Below are 25,339 nucleotides of genomic sequence, written 5' to 3'. Positions count from 1 at the left end.
GACATAGATTATTTTGATGGTCATTGTCATTGTGATGACTTCATTTCACAGAGGGAAAGAATCTTCTCCTAAGTCTGGAGGGCATGGTGGGGTAATATTAATGACAGGACTTGAGCTGATTCATTGTGACAAGCTTGGCTTAATCATGCTATGGTTTAGGTTCTGTTTTTCAGGATGATACTTGTTTTTAGTGTGATATTTACTTTCTTTCTCTTTTTTAAAAAAGATTTATTTATTTTATGTATGTGAGTACACCATTGCTATCTTCAGACACACCAGAAGAGGGCATCAGATCTCATTACAGATGGTTGTGAGCCACCATGTGGTTGCTGAGAATTGAACTCAGGACCTCTGGAAGAGCAGACAGTATCCTCTTAACCACTGAGCCATCTCTTCAGCCCAGTTTAATACTTTCTACCCTCCTAAGGTAAGAAAGGGGACATACCTTTGCTTTGTGGAAACTACAGAGTTAGGGAAATGGGGTTGGGGACAGAGTTTAGGGTCATAGGAGGGTGTGGGTTTCGAAAGTCTTCCAGCTGGCTTACAAGCAGATGATTCAGGGACCATTCTTCTTGGCAAATTTTCCACTGCATTTTAATTTTCAGAGGTAAGTGCAGTGGTCCAAGAGCCCAGGATCAGAGAACTTCCTGTGGCAGTTGTGCAGCAAAGGCAATATTCAGAGTTCTTTTTGCACCTTTCCCTCTGCGCCTCCCACCTCTCCCAAGATTGTTCCACATTAGTAACCTAATGTACTCACAGGTGCAATTTAAAAGGATACCGCCAGGAAAGCAGCGGAAAAAGCAAAGCTGTAATAGCAAAATGGCAGAGACTGTGACACCGTGTAGGCAGACAGCCTTATGCTTTGCCTCCCGTCCTAACCCACGGGTCAGCCTACCCCAGGAACAGCTTCACAGCCCCGTCACAGCCAAGCTTGGGATGATGCAGTTGCCATCTGTCTGTTTTCCGTCAGTGAAACCTACTTACTGGAGTGATGTGCAGGGCCAGCAAAGGGAACAGCATGGAGGGAGACTGTGGACTTTGTACAGGAAAGGAGGAACCTCGCTGCAATGCAGCATTCCAGCTGTGCAGGGATGGGCTGGGGGCGGGGAGGGCTGCTCTCAAAGGAATGTCTCTTTGCTCTTTGACAGATAAAGACAAACACCTATAGCCACAAACACCAATTCATTCTGGAAAGTCTGAGTGGGCAGGAGACGCGCTAGGTTTTCTGTGGAAGTGAAGGACTGTTGCTATGGAAACCAGAGGATCCTTTTCTGTGATTGGAACCCCAGTGCACTTGCCAGGGCGACTAACTCTGCACATCCATGTTGGGGGGAGGGGCAGAAAGCTGCCTGCCTCTCTTTCAAGGGAGTGTTCAAATGCTGGTCTCCTGAGCTTTCCGACCTCTGGGTCAGAGTCTCTGGGGAGGGGGTGAGCCACTTAGAACCTTAAGACACTGGGGCTTACTTACCTCCCCATGTTGGCCGGGGTAATATCACTGGCTGTAATAGTTCTCAGGAAGACTCCTAGTGCTAAGCAAGCTAAGAAAGGAAGTGTCTATTCTGGCTCACAGTTTAAGGGATGCACTCCATCTCAGTGGGTACCCTCATGGCAGCAGGAGCGCGAGCCTGCTTGCTGCTCACGTTGGAGCTGCAGTCAGGAGGCAGAGAGATAAATGCTGAGGCGCAGATGTCTTCCTCCTCTTTCCCTTATTCATTGCTTTATTAGTGTTGCTATGGTTCTGATGAAGCATGTGACCGAAAGCAACTTGGGGAGGAAAGGGTTTATTTCACTCACGGTTCCATATACCAGTTCATCATCAGCAACGATGAGGGCAGGAACCCAAGCAGGGCAGGGACCTAGAGGTAGTAGGGACTGCAGTGTGTGCAGGGAGGCTGCTTACTGGCTTGCACATCCCACACTGATCATCTTTTTACAAGAATGTGTGCCTTCTTTTAGAACCCAGGGCCACCAAATGAGCTGGACCCTCCCTCCATCAACCACTAATTAAGAAAATGCCCTGCAGGCTTGCCTACAGCCAAATCTTAAGGAGACATTTTCTCAACTGAGGCTCTCTCTTCTCTGATGACTCTAGCTTGTGTCAAGTTGAAAGAAAACTCCAGGATGCCAGCTCATGGGGAAGTGCTGCCCACGTTCAGCATGGGTCTTCCCCTCTCAGTTAATGCTCTCTGGAGACATCCACACTGAAAAGCCCAGAGGTATGTTTCCTAGGGGACACCAAATCTAGTCAAGCCGACGAGATTTTTTTTTTTTCCTTTTCTTTTTTTGTGCTGAGGATGAAGCCCTGAGCCTCACCTACACTTGACAGGGGCTCCACCACTGAGAGTTTAAAGTCTCACCCAGAGTGGAGCGTCTTCCTCAGGAGCACATTTCTAGCATGAAACTTTCTTCCTCTTTCCCCCACAGTGCATTGTGTTTTTTATGTTGTGCAAGCTGCTGATTGACAAGAAATGTTTTCTTTTCTTCTTCCTTTTTTTTTTAAAAGATGTATTTATCATGCATACAGAGTTCTGCTGGCATATACACCTGCACACCACAAGAGGGCTCTAGATCCCATTACAGATGGTTGTGAGCCACCATGTGGGTGCTGGGATTTGAACTCAGGACTTTTGGAAGAACAGCCAGAGCTCTTAACCTCTGAGGCAACTCTCCAGCCCCAAGAAATGTTTTTTATTTTAGTCTGCCACCACACTAGTGTCACCACAAACAATTCAGGCTTATTGTACCTTTTCTTTCTTTCTTTTTCCTTTCCTTTCCTTTCCTTTCCTTTTTCCTTTCCTTTTTCCTTCCTTTCCTTTTTCCTTTCCTTTCCTTTTTCCTTTCCTTTCCTTTTTCCTTTCCTTTCCTTTTTCCTTTCCTTTCCTTTCCCTTTCCTTCTTTCCTTTCCTTTCCTTTCCTTTCCTTTTCCTTCCTTCCTTCCTTCCTTCCTTCCTTTTTTTCCTGTTCTATGGATGGAATCCAGACTCTGTACATGACAGAGCACTGTACCTCTGAACTATGTTCTTATTTCTCTTCAAACTTTAAAAAAAAAAAAAGCTGAATTTCCTATTTATAAAGTCAGTACAAAATTTTTCTCTCAACTACTCTTTGAAAGTTATAACCCTGCCTCTTCAATGCCATCACAGGTAAGTCAGACCTACTTTCTTCTAGTTTTCCCCACTCCACATCTGCCACAAATACTGTTCCTGAGACCACAGTGCTGTTGTAATTCAGATCTAGAATGTCCACAAAAGGCCCAAATCTTATAGGCTTCATCCTAACCTATGAGGCTGTTGGGTGGTGGAAACTTTGAGTCATGGGACCTAAAGGGAAGTCTTAAGGAGGGGCTCTGGTAGGAGATTACTGGAACTCGGGGTTCTAGTTTCCTCTCTGCTACTGTGATAAAAACATTCTGACCAAAGGGTGACTGATGGCAGGAAAGGGCTGACTTAGGTTACACTTCTGAGTCACAGTTTATCATCGAGAGAAGTCAAGGCAAGGACCTCATGGCAGGCCTGTCATAGCACACGGCATTATCTCTAACCAGGAAACTCACTCACAGCTATGGAAGTACAGCAGGAATCACAGAGGGATGATCTATGTCTAAAATAGATGGGGCTAATCAACCAGGTTCTGAGAACAAAACTGCGGTCCACAATGAACCTTTTTTCTTTTTTAAGTCAGTTGTCTCAGGTACTCTGTTACAGTAGTGGAAAACAGACTAACACACTCTCTTACACACACACACACACACACACACACACACTACACCTAAGTGTGGCAGTGGTAGACCACTTGCCCAGGCTGAGCAGGGCTCTGAGTTTGATTCCCACCACCATAAAAAGGAAAGAAAGAATATATAATACATATACAAAACATATCCTGGGCGGTGGTGGCGCATGTCTTTAATCCCAGCATTTGGGAGGCAGAGGCAGGCAGATTTCTGAGTTTGAGGCCAGGCTGGTCTACAGAGTGAGTTCCAGGACACCCAGGGCTACACAGAGAAACCCTGTCTCAAAAAACTAAACAACCAACCAACCAACCAACCAAAACATGCTTTCATTATTTCAATGATTCACTTTAATGTCAAGTAGACAGGAATTTAATATTTATTTAAATAGTTTTATTTGTGTGTTTATGCATGTGTATGTATGCCACGTATGTGTGGGTACCTAAAAAAGCGAGAAGAGGGCATCAGATCCCCTGGAGCTGCAGGAGCTTGTCGAGCCACACAACATGGGTTTTAGGAACCAAAGTTGAGTCTTCTGCAAGGGTAGGGACTGCTCTAAACCTTGAAGCTATCTCTCAGTCTCCCTCTATCCACCTCTATCCACCATTTTTAAGAGTCATTTTTAGAGTGCCTTTAGGTTCACAGCAAAAGTGACAGAATGGTGTAAAGATCTCCCACATTCTCCTCCTCCTCTTTCTAACATACTCCCCAGATACCAATATCCTCCATTAGAGGGCTACATCTGTTCTTACTGATTAACCTACATTGACAAAGCACAAGCAAACAACAGAAAGTGCATCTTGGCTTGTGTATTTCCTGGGCTTGGACACCTGTATGACAGGCACTACCCATCATTATTACAATACAGAATGCTTTTGCTTTTCTGAAAGTGCACTAGGCTCCATCCCCACTAAATCCTTGAAACCCTTAGTGTTTTTATAGACAAGCATATCGCGAGACTTTTCTGACTGGCTTCTTTCACTTAGTAATGTACCATTAAGTTTGCATCATGCTTTCAATAGTTTGTTTCTTTTTAGCACTGAATAAACCTATTAAGTAATATACTAGGTTCTGTTTTCTGTGCTAGGCACTGAACCCAGGCTATTACATGCCTATCTAGTAGTGCTCTACCACTGAGCCACACCCTTAACCCCTGATTACTTCAGTTACACAAAATTGCCAGGTTTTGGTAACCATTTTAACTAAACAAGTTGGTATTATTTAGAGTACCGAGTAACTTAAGGTCTTATGAAATACGCGCTGGGGCTTTGAGAGACTGCTAAGGTAAGATTATATTTCTCCCTAAATTGAAAGTCTGTATAAAAGCGGCAGTCTAACTCCATACCAAATAGGAAATCTTCTTTATGCCTAATTTCGATGTTGGAATCTGGGTATTTCTGGCCAGGAACTATGCTCCAAACCAGTTTCTACTTTTAGCTCAACCACAGCAAATTTCCTTAAATATCTCTGTGAACTTGGCCCCTCCCACATACCGGCTTTGGGTTGGTCAGAATGCTCCCGGGGGTAGTTCAATCCTTGAAAAATCCCAGAGTTGATTGGCAGGGCAAATAGGAAACCTTTTTGCTTTTCTGATTGGTCGCTTGTAGCTTCGGTGGGGTGGGGCATGTGGGCGCGTCTCGCCTGAATGCGGTGAGCTCCCATTGGAAGATGAAGCCGGCATTTCCAGAGCTTGGTGCCGTCGCCTAGGTCGCGGGGGGGCGGGCCTACTCGGTCCAGCCTTATTTTCCTTCCCATTGGTCACGTTTCTTGTTACTCAAGTAACTTCGAGGACATTGGCGTAAGAGTCCCCAGGAGGCGGCGGATGATTGGTTGGTTGCTGTTCCCGCCCCCAGCCAGTCGCCATTTTATTGAGGCGAGCCGAATTCCTCAAGGCGGCCGCGGCAGAGTAGCGTTTTCGCCAGTGGCTTTGTGAAAGTGTTCACTGCGGAGACAGGTGAGTCGCGGGTCGCAGGGGAGGGACGGCGGGGCTTGCGGCCCGGTTAGTTTCCAGCGTGTCAGCGGGCAGGACACCGGAGAGCGGTGGCGGCCTGCGGAAAGGGGCTGGGTCCACTGGATTCCCCGCCTCTGTCGGGCCGGGGCGGCGCGGAGCTGGTTGACGTTCGGCGGGCTCTGCGTCGTAGCGGTCCCGCTGTCTCGAGGGAGCGGCTTGGCGTCCCAGGCAGACCGAGCCCTCACCGGTCCCAGATTCTCGGCGCGCGTGCTCAGCTCTGCGCGCACTCACCTTGGCTATTGCTGTCGCTCGTGCCCTTGAGGTCTCACTATCATTGTCACTTACGATTTTCCTCCGTTTGGAAAAGGGCTCTAGGGTTGATAGCTATTACTCAGGAGGGTCTCCCGGCCCACCATGGACCCTAGGACCCCGGACATCGGAGCGGGGAGACGAACGAAGGGGAGCCAGCGGGACAACCGTGAATGTGCTGTGCGGTGACAAGGGGAATCTGGCACTCTGCCCCCAGGGGCCTGGGAGCGGGAGGTGTCTCCTTTTCCTCCTAATGAATGGTCCTTTGAGTTTCCTGCTCTATTGACACCCCCACCCCCGGAAACATGAAAGGAATTTAGGAATTTTGAATGCGCCAAGGTACTGGACGATTTTTAGACCATGACAACCTACGAGGAAAGTAGTCATTCTTTCTTTGATTATTTGGCTCTCGTGTGTACAGGAGAAATGTGCTCACCGTCTCTCTGGTAGAATGGAGTGGTGTGTACTTGGCTATAAAGCCGTGATATTAAGCTGCTGTAGGAACTGTTGACTTTCAAAGGTGGGACTTCTGGAATCAGCCACCCTCTGCTCTGAGTCACTAGAATCTGGATGAATGGCTGTCTTTTACACACATACCACTGAAGCGCTCCTTGGTGAATAACTTGAAAAGCAAAACCATAGTTTCTGGAATACAGATATATTGTGGAGTTTTGTTTGTTTGAGGGGCTTTAGTCCCAGCCCTAGAGTGTCCCCCACCCCCAGCAGTCATTACTGATCACAGAATGGGGTGTGCACATAGTTCTGCTTTTAAGTCTGAAACATGTCATTCAAATAGGCTGATCTGTTGAAACAAAGACCACATACTTTGTACAAAAACTCATCTGACTTCATTGCTTTGTCATGTGACCTGCCAGGTAGTTTGTTGAAAAAAACAAAACAATTGATGTTTAAGCTGTTAGAGGTCAACAGAATAAATTCTTCCTAGGGAGAAATGACTGGGAAGGGGCACAGGGACAGGGCATCTGGTCTACTAATTACCTTTTGCTTGACCTGGGAGTTGTCTTTGGCTCATGAACATTCACAGACCTCTATGGTCAACCATATTTGTATCTGTATATAAATTTTAAGAAGATGATCACCCCTATTGGATGCTAGATAGTTGCTAAAGTATTCCATTAACCCTGCCTACTTGGTGTGTGTCTTAGCAGAATTCCCTAACACTTGATATCCTCAACTCTGAAACTTCCTAGTGTTTCCTCTGGGTTTTGGTCTTGTCTGCCAGCCAAGGACAACTAACTACAGTTTCCTAGGGATATCGATGTTTTACTCACCCTAAGGATTGTGCTTTGTTTTGTGGAGAACAGGATGTCTGCTTCATAAATTTTCAATTCAGGTGGGCTTAGAGCGGAGTACAGTATGTGCCATGGCATTTCGTTCATGCTTACGATGACTAAAGGCTCCACCATAGTGTGGCATTAAGGCTGCTCTTCCCACATCTCACTTGGATGCTGCAGTGGAAAATACTGTTTTCTGGCAGAGCATCAGAGGATGGCTTAGTGGTGTCTCCTTTTGAAAACAAGACACTCTCTTCCTTATTGGCCAAGGAACCATCACTAATTGTGCCATGTATTTTATATGTGTTGCATATATATATATATACTATATATCAATGAAGAATAACTGTTCAACTTGCTTTTTTATCCAGGTTGCAGAATTCAGCTACAATGGGGAATGTTTTTGAAAAGCTGTTTAAAAGCCTATTTGGGAAAAAGGAAATGCGGATTCTCATGGTGGGCTTAGATGCTGCTGGCAAAACGACGATCTTGTACAAACTGAAGCTGGGGGAGATTGTGACAACCATTCCTACCATAGGTATATCCATGACTGCGGCCTTTCCGGTTCATAGTTTAGCATGTTATACTTCGATGTGTTACTTTTTCAAAGTTTTCATTTGTGTATGTATGTGTCATATGTGTATGAATGCCCACACATTTCGCTATTACTCTCCACCTTACATTTGAGACAGAGCTTCTTTGCTGAGCCCAGAGCCTGTCGTTTTTGTTTGTTTGGTTGGGTTTTTTTTGTTTTTTTGAGACAGGGTTTCTCTGTATAGCCCTGGCTGTCCTGGAACTCACTCTGTAGACCAGGCTGGCCTTGAACTCAGAAATCCACCTGCCTCTGAGCCTGTCATTTTGACAAGGCTGTCTGTGTACCAGGCTTGAGGCTTTTCCTGTGCCCCAGCCCTTCCTGCAGCACCGCTTACAGACGAGTGCCATCAGGCCTGGCTTTCGCATGTGTGCTAGGGATCTGAACTCAGGTCCTCAGGCTTGATTGGCAAGCACTTTACCCTCTGAATCATTCCTAAATCTTTGACTACTTCAAGAACATAAATGTTTGAAGCCCCCAAATGAAGTTCTATAAGTTTGCTGTTGGGTCGTTTTGGTTTTTTAAGACAAGGTCTTATACTGTAGCCAGGCTGGCTTCAAACTTGTGACACTCCCTCTGACATCCTCCTGAGTGAACCACTGTGCCCAACCATAAGTATTTCTAAGTGCTTCTTAGCATTCCTGGCAAGTTCCTCAGCTTACCAGGGATTTGTGAGCAAATTTAGCTTAAGCAAATTTAGCCCTATTTTCTTGACAAAGAGGAAAAGATAGTAGAGTTGCGATAATGAGGAAGCTCTACTGTCCACCCTTTCTGTTGGAGTGGAACCTAGTACAAGCCCTAGGAGGGAACTAGCACTGCCTCTCTCAACCTCCGCCCTCCCTGGCTTCCCAGGTGTCTTAGTCAGGGTTTCTATTCCTGCACAAACATCATAACCAAGAAGCAAGTTGGGGAGGAAAGGGTTTATTCAGCTTACACTTCCACGTTGAAGTTCATCACTAAAGGAAGTCAGGACTGGAACTCAAGCAGGTCAGGAAGCAGGAGCTGATGCAGAGGCCATGGAGGGATGTTTCTTACTGGCTTGCTTCCCCTGGCTTGCTTAGCTTGCTCTCTTATAGAACCCAAGAGCACCAGCCCAAAGGTAGTACACAAGGGCCCCTCCCCCCTTGATCACTAATTGAGAAAATGCCCCACAGCTGGATCTCATGGAGGCACTTCCCCAACTAAAGCTCCTTTCTCTGTGATAACTCCAGCCTGTGTCAAGTTGATACACAAAACCAGCCAGTACACCTGGGGAGCATCTCTCTGAGTCAGGTGTGCTCCCAGTGTGTAATGGAAGACTCTGTTCTTTTCACTGTGACTCAAGACGAGTCCTTGAGAAGGAGTTCAGCAGTCTATCCTCGCTGTGAACCAGCACTAGGTTTTATGGACTTTTTAAGAGATTCATAGAAGCAGTTTTGACAGAACTTAATCTTTGCCTTGTGACTTATCTACAAAACCAGATCTCCAGGCTGTTGTGTGCTTCTGGGCACTGTCTGAGTTCTGGCGTGGCTAAGATGGGTCAATGTTCACCTTTGGCACTAGCTTCAGAGGTCGCAACACTTGAAGAATGTTATAGACTGATAGGAATGTTCACATACACAAATTGAAAATGTTTTAGGCCAAAATGAAAATAACTTTCCCCCTATATAATATAAAAACAATGTGTAGGCTGGCAAACAGCTCAGCAGGTAGCAGCTCTTGCTGCCAGGCCTGACCACCTGTGTTTGTTTCTTGGGACTCCACAAAGCTGCCCTCTAGCCTTCCCATGTGCAGTGTGGTATGTGCTACACGGCACATGCATGCCCGTACACATACACACAAACAAATAAAGCTGAAATACATTCTTCTATAGATTTTTATATGCAAAAAATACAAGTTTTGAATGTTCGTTTAGTATTGAAAGACTTCGATGGGTGTATTTGTAAAATGCTGTTTCCCAGGTTGCTAATGCAGTGTGTGTGCTCACTTTTGATTGGTTTTCTCTGGAATGCTTCCCTGCCTTCCAGTGAATGCTGCCAGCCCATTCTTTTGGATCTCAGCTTATGCATTATTTCTCAGAGACTTCTTTCCTTTTTTCTTGCTCTAAGTTTCCATAGTAACTTGAAGTCCTTAATAGCACTTGGAAACATTTGTAATTTATTGATTGTGTCCCTTCTGTCACTGTCTTCTTCCCAACAGAGTAAATAAGAAACCACGTGTGTCTTGTGCAGTGTCCTGAGCACCTGATTAAATGCCTGGCCTTGTTAGGTGTTTAATAAATCTTTGGTGAATGAATTGCATACTGATGTGATAGTTTGTTGCACTAATGGCTCCAGTGAATCAGGCTCCTCTATGTCTTTGCCCTTGCACCCCTTCCTTCGTGGTGCTGAGCTTAGCCATGTGATTTGCTTTGGCCAGGGAAGCATCACTATAACTGAAAGCTGCCACCATTAGTTAAGGAAGCCAGGGCGGGCTCCTGGAGGATAGAAGACCACTCCACCTGGAAGCAGTGGCCTGGCTTGCTGGCTCTGTAGGTAAAAGCAGCTAAAGAGGAGGTGGAAGCCACCGACAGAAGAGATACCTTGGAGACTTAACTCTTAAGCTGAGGCTAAAAGAATGAGCTGGCCTTCACTAGATTAAAAGGAACAGCCGCAGGACATCATCTAATTTTAATAGCTAGTTTAGAATTCCATTATATGGCTGTGTTTTAAAGTAATATTTATTGATAAATGCTTAGGTTATTTGTAATTTCTGTGTGTGTGTGTGTTAGAGAGTATCAGAACCTGAGTACAGCCTTGGGTGTCATTCTTCAGTCACTATCTACACACACACACACACACAGGTCTTTGTTTTTGTTTTTGTTTTGTTTTTTGGTTTTGTTTTTGTTTTTGTTTTTTGTTTGTTTTTTGTTTTTTGTTTTTTTTGAGACAGGGTTTCTCTGTGTAGCCCTGGCTGTCCTGGAACTCACTCTGTAGACCAGCCTGGCCTCGAACTCAGAAATCCACCTGCCTCTGCCTCCCAGAGTGCTGGGATTACAGGTGTGCATCACCACCGCCCAGCCGTTCAGTTGTTTTTTGTTGCGATGTTTGTCTCTTACCAGTTTGAAGAAAGGCACCTTAGGTCATGGACAATTCTTGTCAGGTGCTTATTTTCCAGTTGACAAATTTGTCTTTTAGCCTTTTTTTTTTTTTTTTTTTTGCTATAAGAGGATTTTTATTAGATAACCAAATTAATATTTTTCTTCTGAGTTTTTTTTTTTTAGCATCTTTAGACAATTCTTTTTAAGAACACAAAACTATTCGCTAGTATTTTCTCCTACTAACTTTACAAGGTTTACATTTTTCATTAGAAAAAAAAAGTGATGGGCTGGTGAGATGGCTCAACCATTAAGAGCACTGACTGTTCTTCGGAGGTCATGTGTTCAAATCCCCAGCAACAACATGGGCCACAACCATCCGTAATGAGAAACAAATAAAAAAACCTATAGGCTGGAATGAACAGGTGGCGGCCAGAGTAAGCTGAGCCAGAGCAAGAGGGAGAAAGGAAAGGGTTAAAAAAAAAAAGAAAAATAAGTGACCAGAGAGATGGCTAAGGATTTAAGGGCACTTACTGGTTTTGCATAAAATCCAGGTTCAAGTTCCCAGCACCTACATGATAGCTTACAACCATCTATAATGGGATCCCATACCTTATCTGTCCTCCCTGGGTACCAGATGCAAATGTGGTGCATATATATATATATATATATATATATATATATATGCAAAATATTCATACACGTAAAATAAGAATAAATCAAATTTTTTGAGGAATACATACTTGACCCCATTTGGCTGGCCATTGGCCTTATAGGAGTTGAGAGTTGTCTTGACAACATTTAATGAATAATTTCCATGGAAATGTAAAATGCTTTATCCTATACTAAGCTGTCATTCAGAAGTATCTTTCTGTTGCACTACTTCCTGGCATATTCATTTGAATTTTATTCAGGTATTATTAGAAATAATTCCTTACTTGTTTTCAGAAATTTCTTTGACTTTAGAAGAACAAACAGAAGGTCCCAGAGGGTAAAGATGTAGATTTAAGAGGGATGCATAAATTTAATGTGGTACTCTTTGGGTAGCTGAGGATAGCCCTGAACCTTGATCTGCCTTCCTCTGTCTGGAGTGCTGGAATTACAGGCATCTGCTACCACACCTAGTGTAGGTTTGTTTTTTATGATATGAAATATGAAATACACAGTCATGCTGAGGACAGGTTAGATGGCGATGTCTCAAACAGATGTTAGCAATGGAAGCAAGTCTTCAGACAGTCTGGGTAGGCTGAATCCAGCGCATAGGTGGAGGAAATTGTCATTACGTGCTAGACATTCTCCAGTGGTCTAAAATGGAGGGCGAATAGTGTGGGGAAGAAGTAAGAAGATTCTTAGACCGTGTGGTGGGAAGTAGAATCACTTCCATGGATGGCCTCTTTGTTCACACGTACCTGGAAGTCTTCTGTTAGAGAGAGCGGAGCTGAGAGGTAGGTGATGAGTGTTTGCGGGATGATCAGAGCCAGGGTTGAGACACCAGGCCCAGCAAATAACAGACGACAAGCTTTCTCTGTCTTCTCTAACTGCCTTATAAATTAGAAGTACTGTTCAGTGTTAAGTGAAGTTACTTAGAATTGTTGAACCAATGAAAATCCTAATGAAGTGTTTCTAACTTCCCTTCTTAGGTTTCAATGTGGAGACCGTAGAGTATAAAAACATCAGCTTCACAGTCTGGGATGTTGGTGGCCAGGACAAAATCAGACCTTTGTGGCGACATTACTTCCAGAACACTCAAGGTAAAGACTGGGTGTGTGCGTACTGAATGCGTCTAAGATGGGGACTTGGGGTGCCTGCTGGTGGTCTGCTTTATTAGGGGAGCCAGCTGTTCCTGCACGGACAGGGAGGTGTCTTTGTGACTTGGCTCCTTGACATGTCCCAGAAAAAAAGGACTTGGGTTTTAACTCCTTTTCTTGTAGAAAAGCTAGAAAATGGTTAGCCTAGTGGAGTTCATCATTGAGTTAATCGAGGGAGGGATGCCTGCTTTCAGATGAAGTGCCAGCTTTTGAAGAACGTAAATTTAGTCAACTCCTTTAAATCTGCTGAGAATATCTGAAAATCAAATCCTTAGGGAAGCGGGTAGCTGGAACCCCAAATTCTGTCATCTTGTGTAGCCACAGTGCTTCGCTGCAGGCTCTCCTGCTCCAGGGTTGACGAGCAGGCGTGGATACCCGCTGCAGGCTCTCCTGCTCCAGGGTTGACGAGCAGGCGTGGATACCCGCTCAAGTCTGCCCGCTTCCTTTTTTTTTTTTTTTTTTCAAGACAGGGTTTCTCTGTGTAGCCCTGGCTGTCCTGGAGCTCACTCTGTAGACCAGGCTGGCCTCGAACTCAGAAATCCACCTGCTTCTGCCTCCCAGAGTGCTGGGATTACAGGCGTGCGCCACCACTGTCCGGCTGCCCGTTTCCTTATTGCTGAGTTCTGGGAAGTAGCTCTAATCTAAGCCACTGTTTCCCAGGACTTAATTTTCAGTAAATGGTGCCTTACTGGGTCTTGCCAGTCGAAACAGACTGTTCACATGGTCTTCACACCCTGAGTCCCATGTAGAATCCTTACCGAATGGCACCTATGGATACTCATTCTGGAGTCCATTTAGAATATATTCACTTTTGAAGACTGAAGCTGATGGAGTTTTTGCTGTGTGTGTTTATCAGTAAAGACTTAGCATTTATCAGTCTGGAGGAACTCTCCCCCACCCTCCAGGTTAAATGCTCCTTTAGTTTTCAACAGTACTCTTTTAGCTGTTACACTTGATACATAACTCTATTTGTAGTTATTTTCTTAACATGTAGATTTTAGAATGTTTTTCCTCAAAATAGAGTGGTTTTTAAAAATGTTTTCCTTGTTTTGAGAAAAGATTTCATATGTAACCCGGGCTGGCCTGGAATTTCAAGTGTAGTTAGTCTCTACTAACTTCTAATCCTTGTCTTTGCCTCCCGCTGCTTGCCTTACACCATTATGTGTGTCGCCACACCCATCTCCTTGTAGCGCTACACATTGAGCCTAGTTCATGTTACGCAAGCATCTGTCAACAGACCTGTACATGTGCCACGCCCTAAATGCTTTCTTCAGTGGGAAATTTAAAATATACAAAGGTAGAGGTGACTGTGATGAGCCCAATGCATCCATTACTGTGTCTCCTCATTAACACTTTCCATCCAGATGTGCGCCTTTGACTCACACATTCCTTCAATGTTCACTTCCAACTGATGAGGTCACTTACTTTTTTTTTTAAACAAAACAAACAAAAAAACACACAGTCTCCATATAATTATATCACTTCCAAGAGTAGCAATTCTGTGTAGATCAAACTGGCCTGGAACTCACAGAGTTCCTACTACCTCTGTGTGTTAGTTAGGGTTTTACTGCTGTGAACAGACACCATGACCAAGGAGAGTCTTATACGGACAATATTTAGTTGGGGCTGGCTTACAGGTTCAGAAGTTCAGTCCATTATCATCAAGGTAGGAGTATGGCAGCAACCAGGCAGGCATGATGCAGGAGGAGCTGAGAGTTCTGCATCTTCATCTGAAGGCTGCTAGTAGAATACTGGCTTCCAGGCAGCTAAGATGGGGGTCTTAAAGCCCACACCCACAGTGTCACACCTACTCCAACAAGGCCACACTTTCTAATAGTGCCACAACCTGGATCAAGCATATATAAACCATCACATAATATCTCTCAAGTGCTGCAATTAGAGGTGAATCCCACCACACCTGGCTTTATTCTGTTGAAAAATATTGTCACAGTCAGAGTCTCATGCAACCTCAGCTGCACTTAACCTCATGTGGCTAAGGCTGGCCTTGAACATGTGATCTTTTTGCCTGTTTGCTGGGGTTACAGTATGCATGCATGACTTTTTTTTTCTTCTCTTTTTTCTTTTCTCGTGATTGGAATCTGACTATGATGCCCATACTGGTCTCTTTTCAAATCCTAAACTCAGGTGGTCTTCCATAGTGTTGGGATTCCAGGTATATGGCTTCAGGTCTGGCTTTTACGTTTATTGATGGACACTTGGGTTGCTTCCACCTTTGCTATTGTGAACAATATTGCTGTGCATATTCTGCAGGTATTGGAAATCTTCCTGCCTCTGCTTCCAGAGTGCTAGAATTGAGGTGTGTGCCACTGGGTCCAGCAGAATTCATATTTCAGTTATTGTGATTTACCCATGAGCAGAATGCCGGGTGAAAGGGTTTCCTGTTGTCGTTTGTTGTCTTGTATTCTGTTGTTGTCATTGTGTGTGTGTGTGTGTGTGCACTTGGCATGTGTGAGACCCTGGATTCAACATCACTAGGGAAAACAATAAAGAGTTCCAGCTTGGATTAGGCAGGGCCCTCTCTCACATTTAACACAATTTAAAGAAACCACCCAGTACTCATAAAAAATATAATACTATTGTTTTAATACTATCAAGAAAAAAACAAAAAACAAAAAAAATTTTTCAGGCCAGGGAGATGGCTCAGCAGTTATGAGCACTGACTGCTCTTCCAGAGGAGTCAATTCCCAGCAACCATATAGTGGCTCACAACCATCTGTAATGGGATTCAATGCCCTCTTGTGGTGTGTCTGAAGATGGCGACAGTGTACTCACATACATAAAATAAACAAATACATCTTTAAAAAACAAAATAAAACAACCCCCGTTTAATAATAACATGCACTTGTTCTATGTAGTCCAGACTCACTTAAGACTCAGGATCTTCCCGCTGCAGCCACCCTACCTGAGTAAGCCAGTTTTGCCCCGTTTTGTTTCTGCTACAGGACTAAACTCAGGGCTCAAGCATGCTAGGTAAACACTCTGCCACAGAGACCCTAGACACAAACTACTTTTAAGCTTACAGGCTTAAATAAATTTATAATGATGTACATCATTACTGTTGCCCATCTTCAAAAGTCATATCACCTTGTACAACTGAAGTCCAGCACCCATTAGACAGTGGCCCTCTCCCACCTTGAGCTCCTGGCAGCCCCTGGGTTTTCATACTTTGAAGCTTGTGTGCTCAGATGCTGTCAGCCCAATTTCCCCACATGAAGCTCCCTAGCTACCTTTTACCACGTGATCTTAATGCATGTGGTAGAGACTGAAGGGTTAGACATCACAGAATGGTGATTTCTTTAAATTGTGTTAAATGAGAGAGAGGGCCCTGCCTAATCCAAGCTGGCTTGGAACACTGTTGTGTTTCCTTGTGTGTTAAGGGTGAGCCCAGGGCCTTACGCGTGCTAAGTCAGCAAGTACATCCGAGCACTCCCCAGCCCCTTCTTCCTCTTCCTCTGGTTGTCTGCTGAAATCCTTTTAAATAAGGCAGTTTCTGAAATACATTCTATACAGAGAAGCCAGGAAAAATGCTTCAGTCTTCATTTTCAGAGAAACCACATCACTTCCATAGTGATGTATAGATTTTTACATTGTGACTTAGTGTATTGCAAATAGCATACAATTTTTGGTGCTCACTAGAGTGTGTTTTTGTCGTGGACTGGTGTTTGGCGGCTTGGCCACTTTGCACCTTTTTATCTGTAATAAACTATAATAGCTGGGTTGAACAACAGCTGCTAAGAAACCTTGGGAAAGTTAAGTAATTTCTTCTGCCCCCATTTCCTCATCTTAAAACGAAGATAAAGCCTACTTCCCAAATGCTGGGCTACAACGAGATTAATTTTGTAAAGTGCTTGTTATGTGGCTGAGGCAGAAGTACTCAGAACTCCAGACAGACATCATTCTCTGGCCACATTTCCTTTTCACCCTGTTCCGTTTTCACGTTTAAGCATCAAGCCGAGGTGCATTTTGTCTTCAGTCTTCTATTTGTAACAAGCGGAATTTTATAGAATTTCAGTGACTGTTGCTTTGATGGCAGGAAGTAGCTGCGCTCTGAGACTGAGGGGTAGCAGTTTGGGCTCTTTAGGAAATAGCGAGCGGGAGCTGGGTGCACAGTGGACTGGTGCTCTCTGGCTGGGCAGTGTCTCATCTGCAAGGAGTCTTGGATGCTGCCTTCGTATTGTTTGCCAACTTCCCAAAGGTCAGGCTGTCTTTTAATTTAAAATTTTTTCATCAGTCTGTTGAGTATGACAGACTTTAATGAATACCTGTAATTCTCCATTAAGATATCAAAAGCTTGGCCTGGTGCTACAGGCTTGAAGTACTCAGAATGCCAAGGGAGACTCACTTACAAGAATAAATTCAAGACCAGCCTTGTCAACTTTGTGAGATGTTTCAAAAAAAAAAAAAATTTAAAAAACCCTGAGGATGTAGCTCAGAGCTCAGGGCTAGAATGCTTTGCCAGTCTGCTGGAGGGCCTGGTCTCTCCCGGCCCCATGCTGGCTTACCTCTTAGACTAGACTTTAGACTATCTGAGTTCCTAACTGATAACTCTGAGTACGTAAAATGGCCCTTTACTTCTGACATGGATTTTTCTCTTTGATTTGTGGGTTCATTTTCTGGTAGGGAGGGTGGCAGTTTGAAACAGGGTCTCTCTGGCTATCCTGGAACTCAATCTGTAAACCAGGTTGGCCTTGAACTCGCCTCTGCCTCCCAAGTGCTAGGACTAAAGGAGTGTGCCACCACCATTCATTGAATTATCGAGTGGCAGTTTATCAAAAGAAAAGAGAAAGGGAGACAAAGAAAAAAGGTTGATTTCTCTGTTTACCTCCCATGCACAACCATATTTATTTCTTTTGTTTACACACACTTCTTTTTTGGTTTTTTGGATTTTTTTTTCTCCTGAGTCAGGGTTTCTCTGTATAGCCGTGGCTGTCCTGGAACTCATTCTGAGGACCAGGCTGGCCTCAAACTCAGAAATCTGCCTGCCTCTGCCTCCCAGAGTGCTAGGATTACAGGCGTGCCTACAAATAATTTTTACTACAAATGTAGCTAATACGATAAATAGAATTGTATATAATATATTGCATATATGTATTATATATAATACAATACATTACACAGCTAATATATAAGATATATATGCTATAATACATATGTTATATAATAATATAATATATATATTCCCCTTACTTTCCTCCTTTTTTTGCAGGGTGAGGGGCAAGGCAGAGATCTAACCTAGAACCTTCCATATGCCAGGCAAGTGTTCTTGCACAGGGTCTGGATATGTAGATGAGGCTTGCCTGGAACTCACAGTCCTCCAGCTATCCACGGCTCCTCTACAGTCTCTTCATATATCAGTGTGCCTTTTCTCTTACAAGAAGTGGGTTCTTAGATAAAGGCCTGTGTTAAAACACTACAAAGTAGGGCCTACTATAAAGTTTAATTTAATTTTTTTTTTTCTGGGACAGGGTTTCTCTATGTAGCCTTGGCCTGCACTCACTTTATAGCCCAGACTGGCCTTGAACTAACAGAGATCCACCTGCCTCTGTCTCATGAGTACTGAGATTAAAGCATGTGTCACCATATACAGCTTCTATTTTAAGTTTTTTTTATTTTTTAAAGATTTATTTATTTTTATTTTATTAGCATTAGTGTTTTGACTACATATATGTCTGTATGAGAGTGTCGGATGCCTTGGAACTGGAGTTACAGACAGTTATGAGCTGCCATGTGGGTACTGGGAATTGAACCCAGGACCTCTGGAAGAGCAGTCAATGCTCTTAACCACTGAGCCATCTTTCCAGCCCCCTATTTTATTCTTAAGGGAAAAAATATTTTATTTGAAATACTCTATTTTAAAGTATATTGGCTCTTTTGGCTGTTGGTTTCAGAGGACTCCATCCATGGCTGCTGGGGTCTCATCCACATGACAGCATCACATCAATGGGAGTGTGCAGGAAAGGACATGACGTTTTACTGGTGTCAAGAGTAGCAGAGTGAGAACAGCCCTTTGTGCTCTGTGGGTTTGCATTGGCAGCTAAGACTCTGCTTGAGTTCCCACATCAGCTGCTGTACTTAGTCAGAATTGGAGTCCAGAACTTCAGTGAGCATAGCAAACCTGTGTGGGTAGGGGCTGAGTTTTCCCTTTTTAATCTCATGTGATATATCAGTCAGCCTTGACTCACATGAAAACTTTAAGTGTGTCAGAAGCCTTGAGAGAGAGCTCTTGTCTGCTGGTGGCTAAACTGCCTGGAGGGCCTGGGACACACAGAGGCAAGGGCAGAGGGCTAGGCCGGGTTTTCTCCCTTCGACTGTTGTGAAATCTCTGTCATCTGACCCTGTTCCCTTCTCCCTCCCAGAGTCTCTCCTCCTGCAGTCTCCCTGAGGGGGCACAGGCACCTCCAGCAGTGTTCTCTGAGAAGCTCACTGTATCTTCAGTCCCTCTGCCTCTGTCCTGTGGACTTCCTATGGCGTTCTTCTGCTATCTTTTGTCTCCTTGTTGAGCTCTCCAAGGCCCCTTGACCCCGTTGATGGCCCTTCCGATATCTGCTGAGAGCCATCAGTCTCTGAGCAAGTGTTTTCTTCTAGGCAGTTTCCCCAGTTGAATCACGTGACCTGGCGTCTGCTACCTGCTGGCTCTTTGAGACCTCCAGTGTGCCTGTGACTCAAGCGTGTTAGGGTCCAACACTGTAGTATTCCCACCATGTCGGATTGATGTCCAGAAGAATCTGCCTGTTTTCACTCACATCCCAGAAACAGAATTGCTGTCACTACTGGTAGTTCAGTCTAGGATCCTGTAAGTTCTTTGGACAGCTGGGTCACATTTTTGTCTCAAAGGCCTTGCTTTTACCCAAACCTCAACTTGTTATTGTTATTGATATTCGTGAGGAATACTGACCGAGTCTCTGCCCACCCCTGTGGATTCTTCCCGTCTCACTGTTCCCTCCATCAGTACGGCAGGTCTATGCAGGTTTGAGCCCTTCCTTTAGTTGTAATGTGGCGTTCCTTCAGCCTGCCTTGCCTTCTCCCTCCTGAGATTTCCCTGCTGATCCAGTGGCCGCTGCAGGGTTGACACCCACTCTCCCGAGCTGGGCTGCCTCACACAGTTTACAATCTTACTTTGATTATTTAAGGACTCAATCTTATGATGACTTCTGTCTTCAGCTATGGCAGGATTGGGGTCCCCAGCCACCCTTACTTCCTGCTGGGTGGTTATAATTTGGCAGTTTTCACTCCACTAGCTGGTTCAATAGCTTGTGGGGATGAATCACAGGACTCAGGACAGACTATACTTGGAATTACAGTTTTATTATAGCAAAAGGACATACATGCAGCAGTGAACAGGAAAGACCCTAGAGGGCGCCTGCCAGCCGCAACTGCTGTCGACCACTGTTCCAGAGCCCTTCTCTGCTAGCACATGGACGCCAGATAGCTAACAGTGCTGCCCCCAGAGAGCTCACTGAGCTCCTCAGAGCACTGTTTTTATCAGGACTTCATCACAGAGGCACATGGATGAGTTAACCCGGCCTCCCTCCTTCCCCAGAGGCAGTCTCATTAGTATAAACTAGCTCCCCACCGCCAGAGACTCCCCTCCCAATGAAAGTTCTGTCGACAGAAGAACAGCCAAAGTCTTTACGGTGGCTGTCCATAGACCCTCTTGACATCCTCACAAATGTGACCTACAAATGTTGAGGGTTTTATAACATTCAGGTGCCTTGGGTATGTATGGAAAGACAAACAAGCAATTTCCCTTTTTTTTTGTTTTTGTTTTTTGTTTTTTGAGACAGGATTTCTCTGTGTAGCTGTCCTGGAACTCACTCTGTAGACCAGGCTGGCCTCAAACTCAGAAATCCGCCTGCCTTTGCCTCCCAAGTGCTGGGATTACAGGCGTGCGTCACCACTGCCCGGCTACAGTTTCCCTTTTTGTCTCGGGACAAACAGCTTTCATACAACGTGGAATGCCCAGCAGCACCCAGCACTGAGTACCTGGGCGCTGCCACGTTGACTGCTCATTTTTGTGCTGACTGTCCTTCCTTCAGGCCTTCCTCCCTCAAGCCCTTGCCCCTGCTTTCCGGGGACCACTTCCAAGGCAGCATACCCACTCCTAGCCTTCAGGTCACTCTCTGTTTTAGGGATCATCCTTAAACACTGCCGTTATATACACTGTGTTCTTCCAAAATCCTTTTGCCCTCTGAGATGGAAATTTAGTGACTAATCACTAACCCTAACTTTTCTTTGTTTCTTCTGGTTAATCTGGTGAAGGGCCGCAATCCTTCTGAACAAGATAGGTGAGATGAATGCACAATAAGCTTCCTGGCTTCGGAGAGTATATAGACTCTCTAAAGAGAATGATAGGAAGAAAAGAAAAGAAAAAAAGGACACCGAGTCTCATGATGTATTAGTAGCTCAGCCTGACTTTGACCTTGTAGTTGATACCTTGGCCTCGGCCTCCAGAGTGCTAGGATTACCAGCCTGCACCATCTTTCTTGTTGCCAGCTCCAGGGAAGCCTCACTGTGAGCAGGGAGCAGCCATGTGGCTATAAACAGCTGCTCTCTCCAGGGCCATGCTGCTAACATGCTTGGGATCTCTTCTCAGGTCTGATTTTCGTGGTTGACAGTAATGACCGAGAACGGGTCAACGAGGCCCGGGAAGAACTGACCAGAATGCTAGCAGAAGACGAGCTGAGAGATGCAGTCTTGTTGGTGTTTGTAAACAAACAGGTATGTGCTTGTTGGCTTTCTGAACACTGAGACAGAAATATACTGCCAGATGGCTCACTTAAACATATAGATAACTAAATTAGATGCCTGCCTCCTCTTCCTCAGTCCTAACCATAGCTTCTCTCCACCTCCCTTTTAGAATGTCATATAGCCACTCCATAAATACTAATGGAGCATCTGCTAAGCTCCAGGCTCCGCTGCAGGTATTGGGTACTTAGCAATGAACAAGGCACAAAAGTCCCTGCGTTTGTGTTTGCTCTGTAGTGGGAGGAGAGGCAGTGAATTAAGACTATTTAGCATGTCTGGTGCTAAGTGTTGTGGAGGCAGGGAGTGCAGACTGGCTGTGGGAAGTGCAGAACGAGGGGGTGGACACACGGATGACTGGATCCTCTGGGGCTTGTGGGGGGAGAAAGAGCTCACTAGAGAGGAAGAACCATGGACTGTGGGGCAAGGCTGGTGCAGAACTGCCTAGTCTCTGGATCTCAAGCTGCACCAGACCAAAGGGAAGCCGGAGTCGGGCTCTGGAGGCGACCTCTGCTCTCGGGGCTGTGCGCCCCTTTCGTCATCCATATGCAGCTGAGATTGCACTGCAGTGACACTGCTGTGGCCACTTTTGTCAAGTTCTTCATGTCACTTCCTCCCCATAAACATGACTCCCCGTGGCGGCTGGATCCTGATTAACTCGCCTGTTTCTGTGTGGTGCCGATAGGATCCCAGGCAGTCTCACTGGACAGAACATGCTTTAGGGAAGAAAATAATGGCTTTGTTTTTAATGATAAAAGCAGAACAAGTCAAAGTTTTGAATGTCAAATGAAACATCTTTCCTGGGTGCACATGAGCATGTGAGGAACCCTTGGGACTGTGTGGCTGGGAGTAGGGCAGCTTTCGCACACTGTGGCTTACTCAGGCTGTCCAAAACCAGCATTCCATTAAAGAAAGCCAGTATTACATTCTCATGCTAACCTTCCACTCCTTTAGCCTTGTCAGATGAAAGTCAGATGTCTTGAATCTCTTTCCAGAGACAAGACTTTGTATGCCTCTTTAAGCAGTTATGTGATTGTAGACCTATTTAAGTCCTAGAGATTATGGTATGCATGGTCTTGTAGCCTGTATTCTTAGCATCTATTCGACATTCTTCCGTATTGGTCCATCTAGATCTTCCCTTGATGCTAATATGTTCTAGTTTAATTTTAGCCTCCTGTGGACCCAGGTATGGGGCAGAGAGAAAAGAGAAAGATTCCTGCTTTACATTCTAGTTAGACGTGTTATATAGTCAGTTACCACACAGTAAATAGTGTTTATCAAATGGTTACACATAGGGATGCTATAATAAACAGATGAAGTTGGCCACTTAGACGAGGCCCCAAAGTCTGGCAGGCAACCGTGGTGGCTTTGGCTCGTCTCTGGGAGAAGGGGCACTTTGGTGAGGTTTTGGTAGGAGGATGTGATCTGAGAATAAGCTTTAGGGGCAAGCACAGAATCGGGGTGACCAGTGAGGAGGTTGTTTCCATTATCCAGGTGAGGAACTGTGATGGGGTCAGATCAGGGTGTGGTGGCAGAGAGGATGGTGAGAGGTGGTCAGATTCAGAGTAAATTCTGATGGTAGGACTGTTGGGATTTCCTGCTGTGTGGAATGAGAGAGAAAAAGCTAAGGTTTTGGGCCTGAGCAACTGAACTAGGGACGGGGTATGTTTTAGAGGAAGAGTCTGTTGCATTGCATGAATACAGGCTATAAACTATTTGCTTGTTTTCTTTAAGGATCTTCCTAATGCCATGAACGCAGCAGAGATCACGGACAAGCTTGGCTTGCATTCTCTTCGCCAGAGAAGCTGGTACATTCAGGCCACCTGTGCGACCAGTGGGGACGGGCTTTACGAAGGCCTGGACTGGCTCTCCAACCAGCTCAAGAACCAGAAGTGATCAGAAGCAACCCATTCCCCATGCATTGTGGCAAAGCCAGCTGGCCTTTCCCTTGTGCATGTGAGCGTGTGAGGAGCCCTTGGGGCTGTGTGGCTGGGAGTGGGGGCAGCTTTCTCACACCGTGCCTTATACACGCTATACGAAAACCAGTATTCCATTTTAAGAAAACCAGTGTTACATTTTGAATGCTACCTTCCATTTCACTAGCTTTGATGGTCATTTTTGCTGAGGCCTCCCTGGGGGTGATAGCCAGAGCATCTCTAGGCTGGAAGGAAGAGAGCAGGAGCCAGACAGGTCACAGGTCCCATTGTTGCGATCCTCGGTCTGGCCTCTCCGTACACCAGGAATCCTGTTGGACTTCAGTGTCCTTTTATAAAAAGAAAGGAAGGATCTGTCATTCTTTCCACTGTGCCAAAGCTAGCAGCCCACTTGTAGTACTTTAAAGCTATCAAGAAGAAAAAATGCGGTATTACCACAGGTGTGAAGAGGTTCAGAGGGGAATACTTCCCCAAAGTTCTGTTAGTTCAGACTGACTCATTTAGCTTGTTTTAGCCCAAGGAATCAGTGACCTTTTTCATTAGAGTGTCAAGACTGTAACACTAGAGAAGTTTCCAGCCTGTCCCATACTTGCCAAATGGAAACTCTGTGGGCTGCTGGCCCAACAGGAGGCTGGACTCTTCCCTAAGCCTCGTGGTCCACAGTGGAGTGAAGGCTGGCTGGAGGAAGTGAAGTGAGGTAGCCCTGTGTTCTGGCGTCATGCCGCAGGCCCTCCAGGCTGCTGCTGCCACTTCTCTGCTCTGCTGAGTGTTCTTCACATGAAGCAGACAGTTGCTCCTGGGTGGAGTTGTCACTGTGTCCCGTTGTCCCGGTCTGCTGTAGGCTTTTGATTAGTATCTGTTTCCAGAACTGCACACCCATGAGTTCTGAGAGTTTGTGAGAAAGTCAGGAGGTTAATGTAGGAGATGACGTTCCCAGTGGCCCCTGATATTCCCTGGTTTGGTGCTAAACTTTGCTCTGAGAAGCATCTTTTACCTAGACTGCTCTTGCGGCATGGGCTCCCTCCCCAATGGCAGTGGTGTCTGAAGAGCAGCTTGGAAATGTGTGCTGTGTTGTCTTGCAGATGTAGTGATAGGAAGGCCCAGAGAGGATCTGGCCACACAGCTCTGGGTCACATTTGTACCTAAGTCCTTTTACTGCTTACCATTTTAAAACTCCTTTCACAAAAAATTGATCCTTGCTATAGGAGGGGGAACTAAACTTCAAATAAATCTTGTTCATTGGTAACAAAATTATACTAGGAAAAAAAAATCCATGCCATTGTGAATGTGGGCTGTAATGTTTTTCTTTAAAAGATATCTTAAAGAATGTTCATTGCAATACTGGTGACTAAGTCCAGATGTGATTTTTAATCACAGATGAATTCCTGAGAAATGTTGAAATTGTATACCTCCCATTGGCTGGGAGCCTCTTGCCCTTTGTAATTATGCTTAGTGTGCCTGGCCTGGTGCTAGGCTGCAGTAAACATGTGGTGATTGGTTAGACAATAAAGAACTTACTTGGGAAGTAGGAGACATTGTCATGTACTCCTGGATGTCTGAGCTGGCTCAAGTGTCTTTCCCCTTATTTCTGACTTTCTTCTAAAACTTCAGGATATGCACCCAGGACACACCAGGAAGTGCCCTACCCTCAGACTCCTGCCCACCTCCTTCCCGGCACTTCACATGGCATCTCATGTGGCTTTGGAACTGTCAGTAAAGTGCAAGTCAGGGCACTTCACTAGGATTCTGAACAGAGACCTGGTTCTTGAAAGCCATTTCAAGTCTGGCTTGCCCTGCTCTCCAGCCACACCCTGTTGGCCTTGGTGTGTCCGAGCCCGTCAGCTTGAGATACCAGCACTGACCTCAGGGGGGTGAGGGTTAAATGGTACATGCCTTGAGTGTCTT

General features: G+C 45.1%; 1 protein-coding gene across 2 annotated transcripts; it reads left to right on the top strand.

Moving 5' to 3' along the window:
- The first annotated feature begins 5,570 nt into the window (after nucleotides 1-5,570).
- LOC127694642 (ADP-ribosylation factor 2) lies at nucleotides 5,571-24,994 on the top strand. 2 transcript variants are annotated; one of them, XM_052196190.1, is made up of 5 exons: nucleotides 5,571-5,681; nucleotides 7,654-7,820; nucleotides 12,570-12,680; nucleotides 21,352-21,476; nucleotides 23,235-24,994. In XM_052196190.1, exons 2-5 carry the CDS (start codon nucleotides 7,673-7,675, stop codon nucleotides 23,394-23,396), a joined length of 546 nt encoding a protein of 181 aa, XP_052052150.1. In that variant the 5' UTR covers nucleotides 5,571-5,681; nucleotides 7,654-7,672; the 3' UTR covers nucleotides 23,397-24,994. The 2 variants fall into 2 exon arrangements, with proteins under 2 accessions (XP_052052150.1, XP_052052151.1); XM_052196191.1 differs by lacking the exon at nucleotides 5,571-5,681 and adding an exon at nucleotides 5,876-6,000.
- Nucleotides 24,995-25,339: the final 345 nt, after the last annotated feature.

The sequence above is a fragment of the Apodemus sylvaticus genome, chromosome 10 (genome assembly GCF_947179515.1).
Source record: "Apodemus sylvaticus chromosome 10, mApoSyl1.1, whole genome shotgun sequence".
Lineage (NCBI taxonomy): Eukaryota > Metazoa > Chordata > Mammalia > Rodentia > Muridae > Apodemus > Apodemus sylvaticus.
The sequence above is the reverse complement of the archived record's forward strand: the minus strand, read 5'-3'. Positions and strand labels throughout refer to the sequence as shown.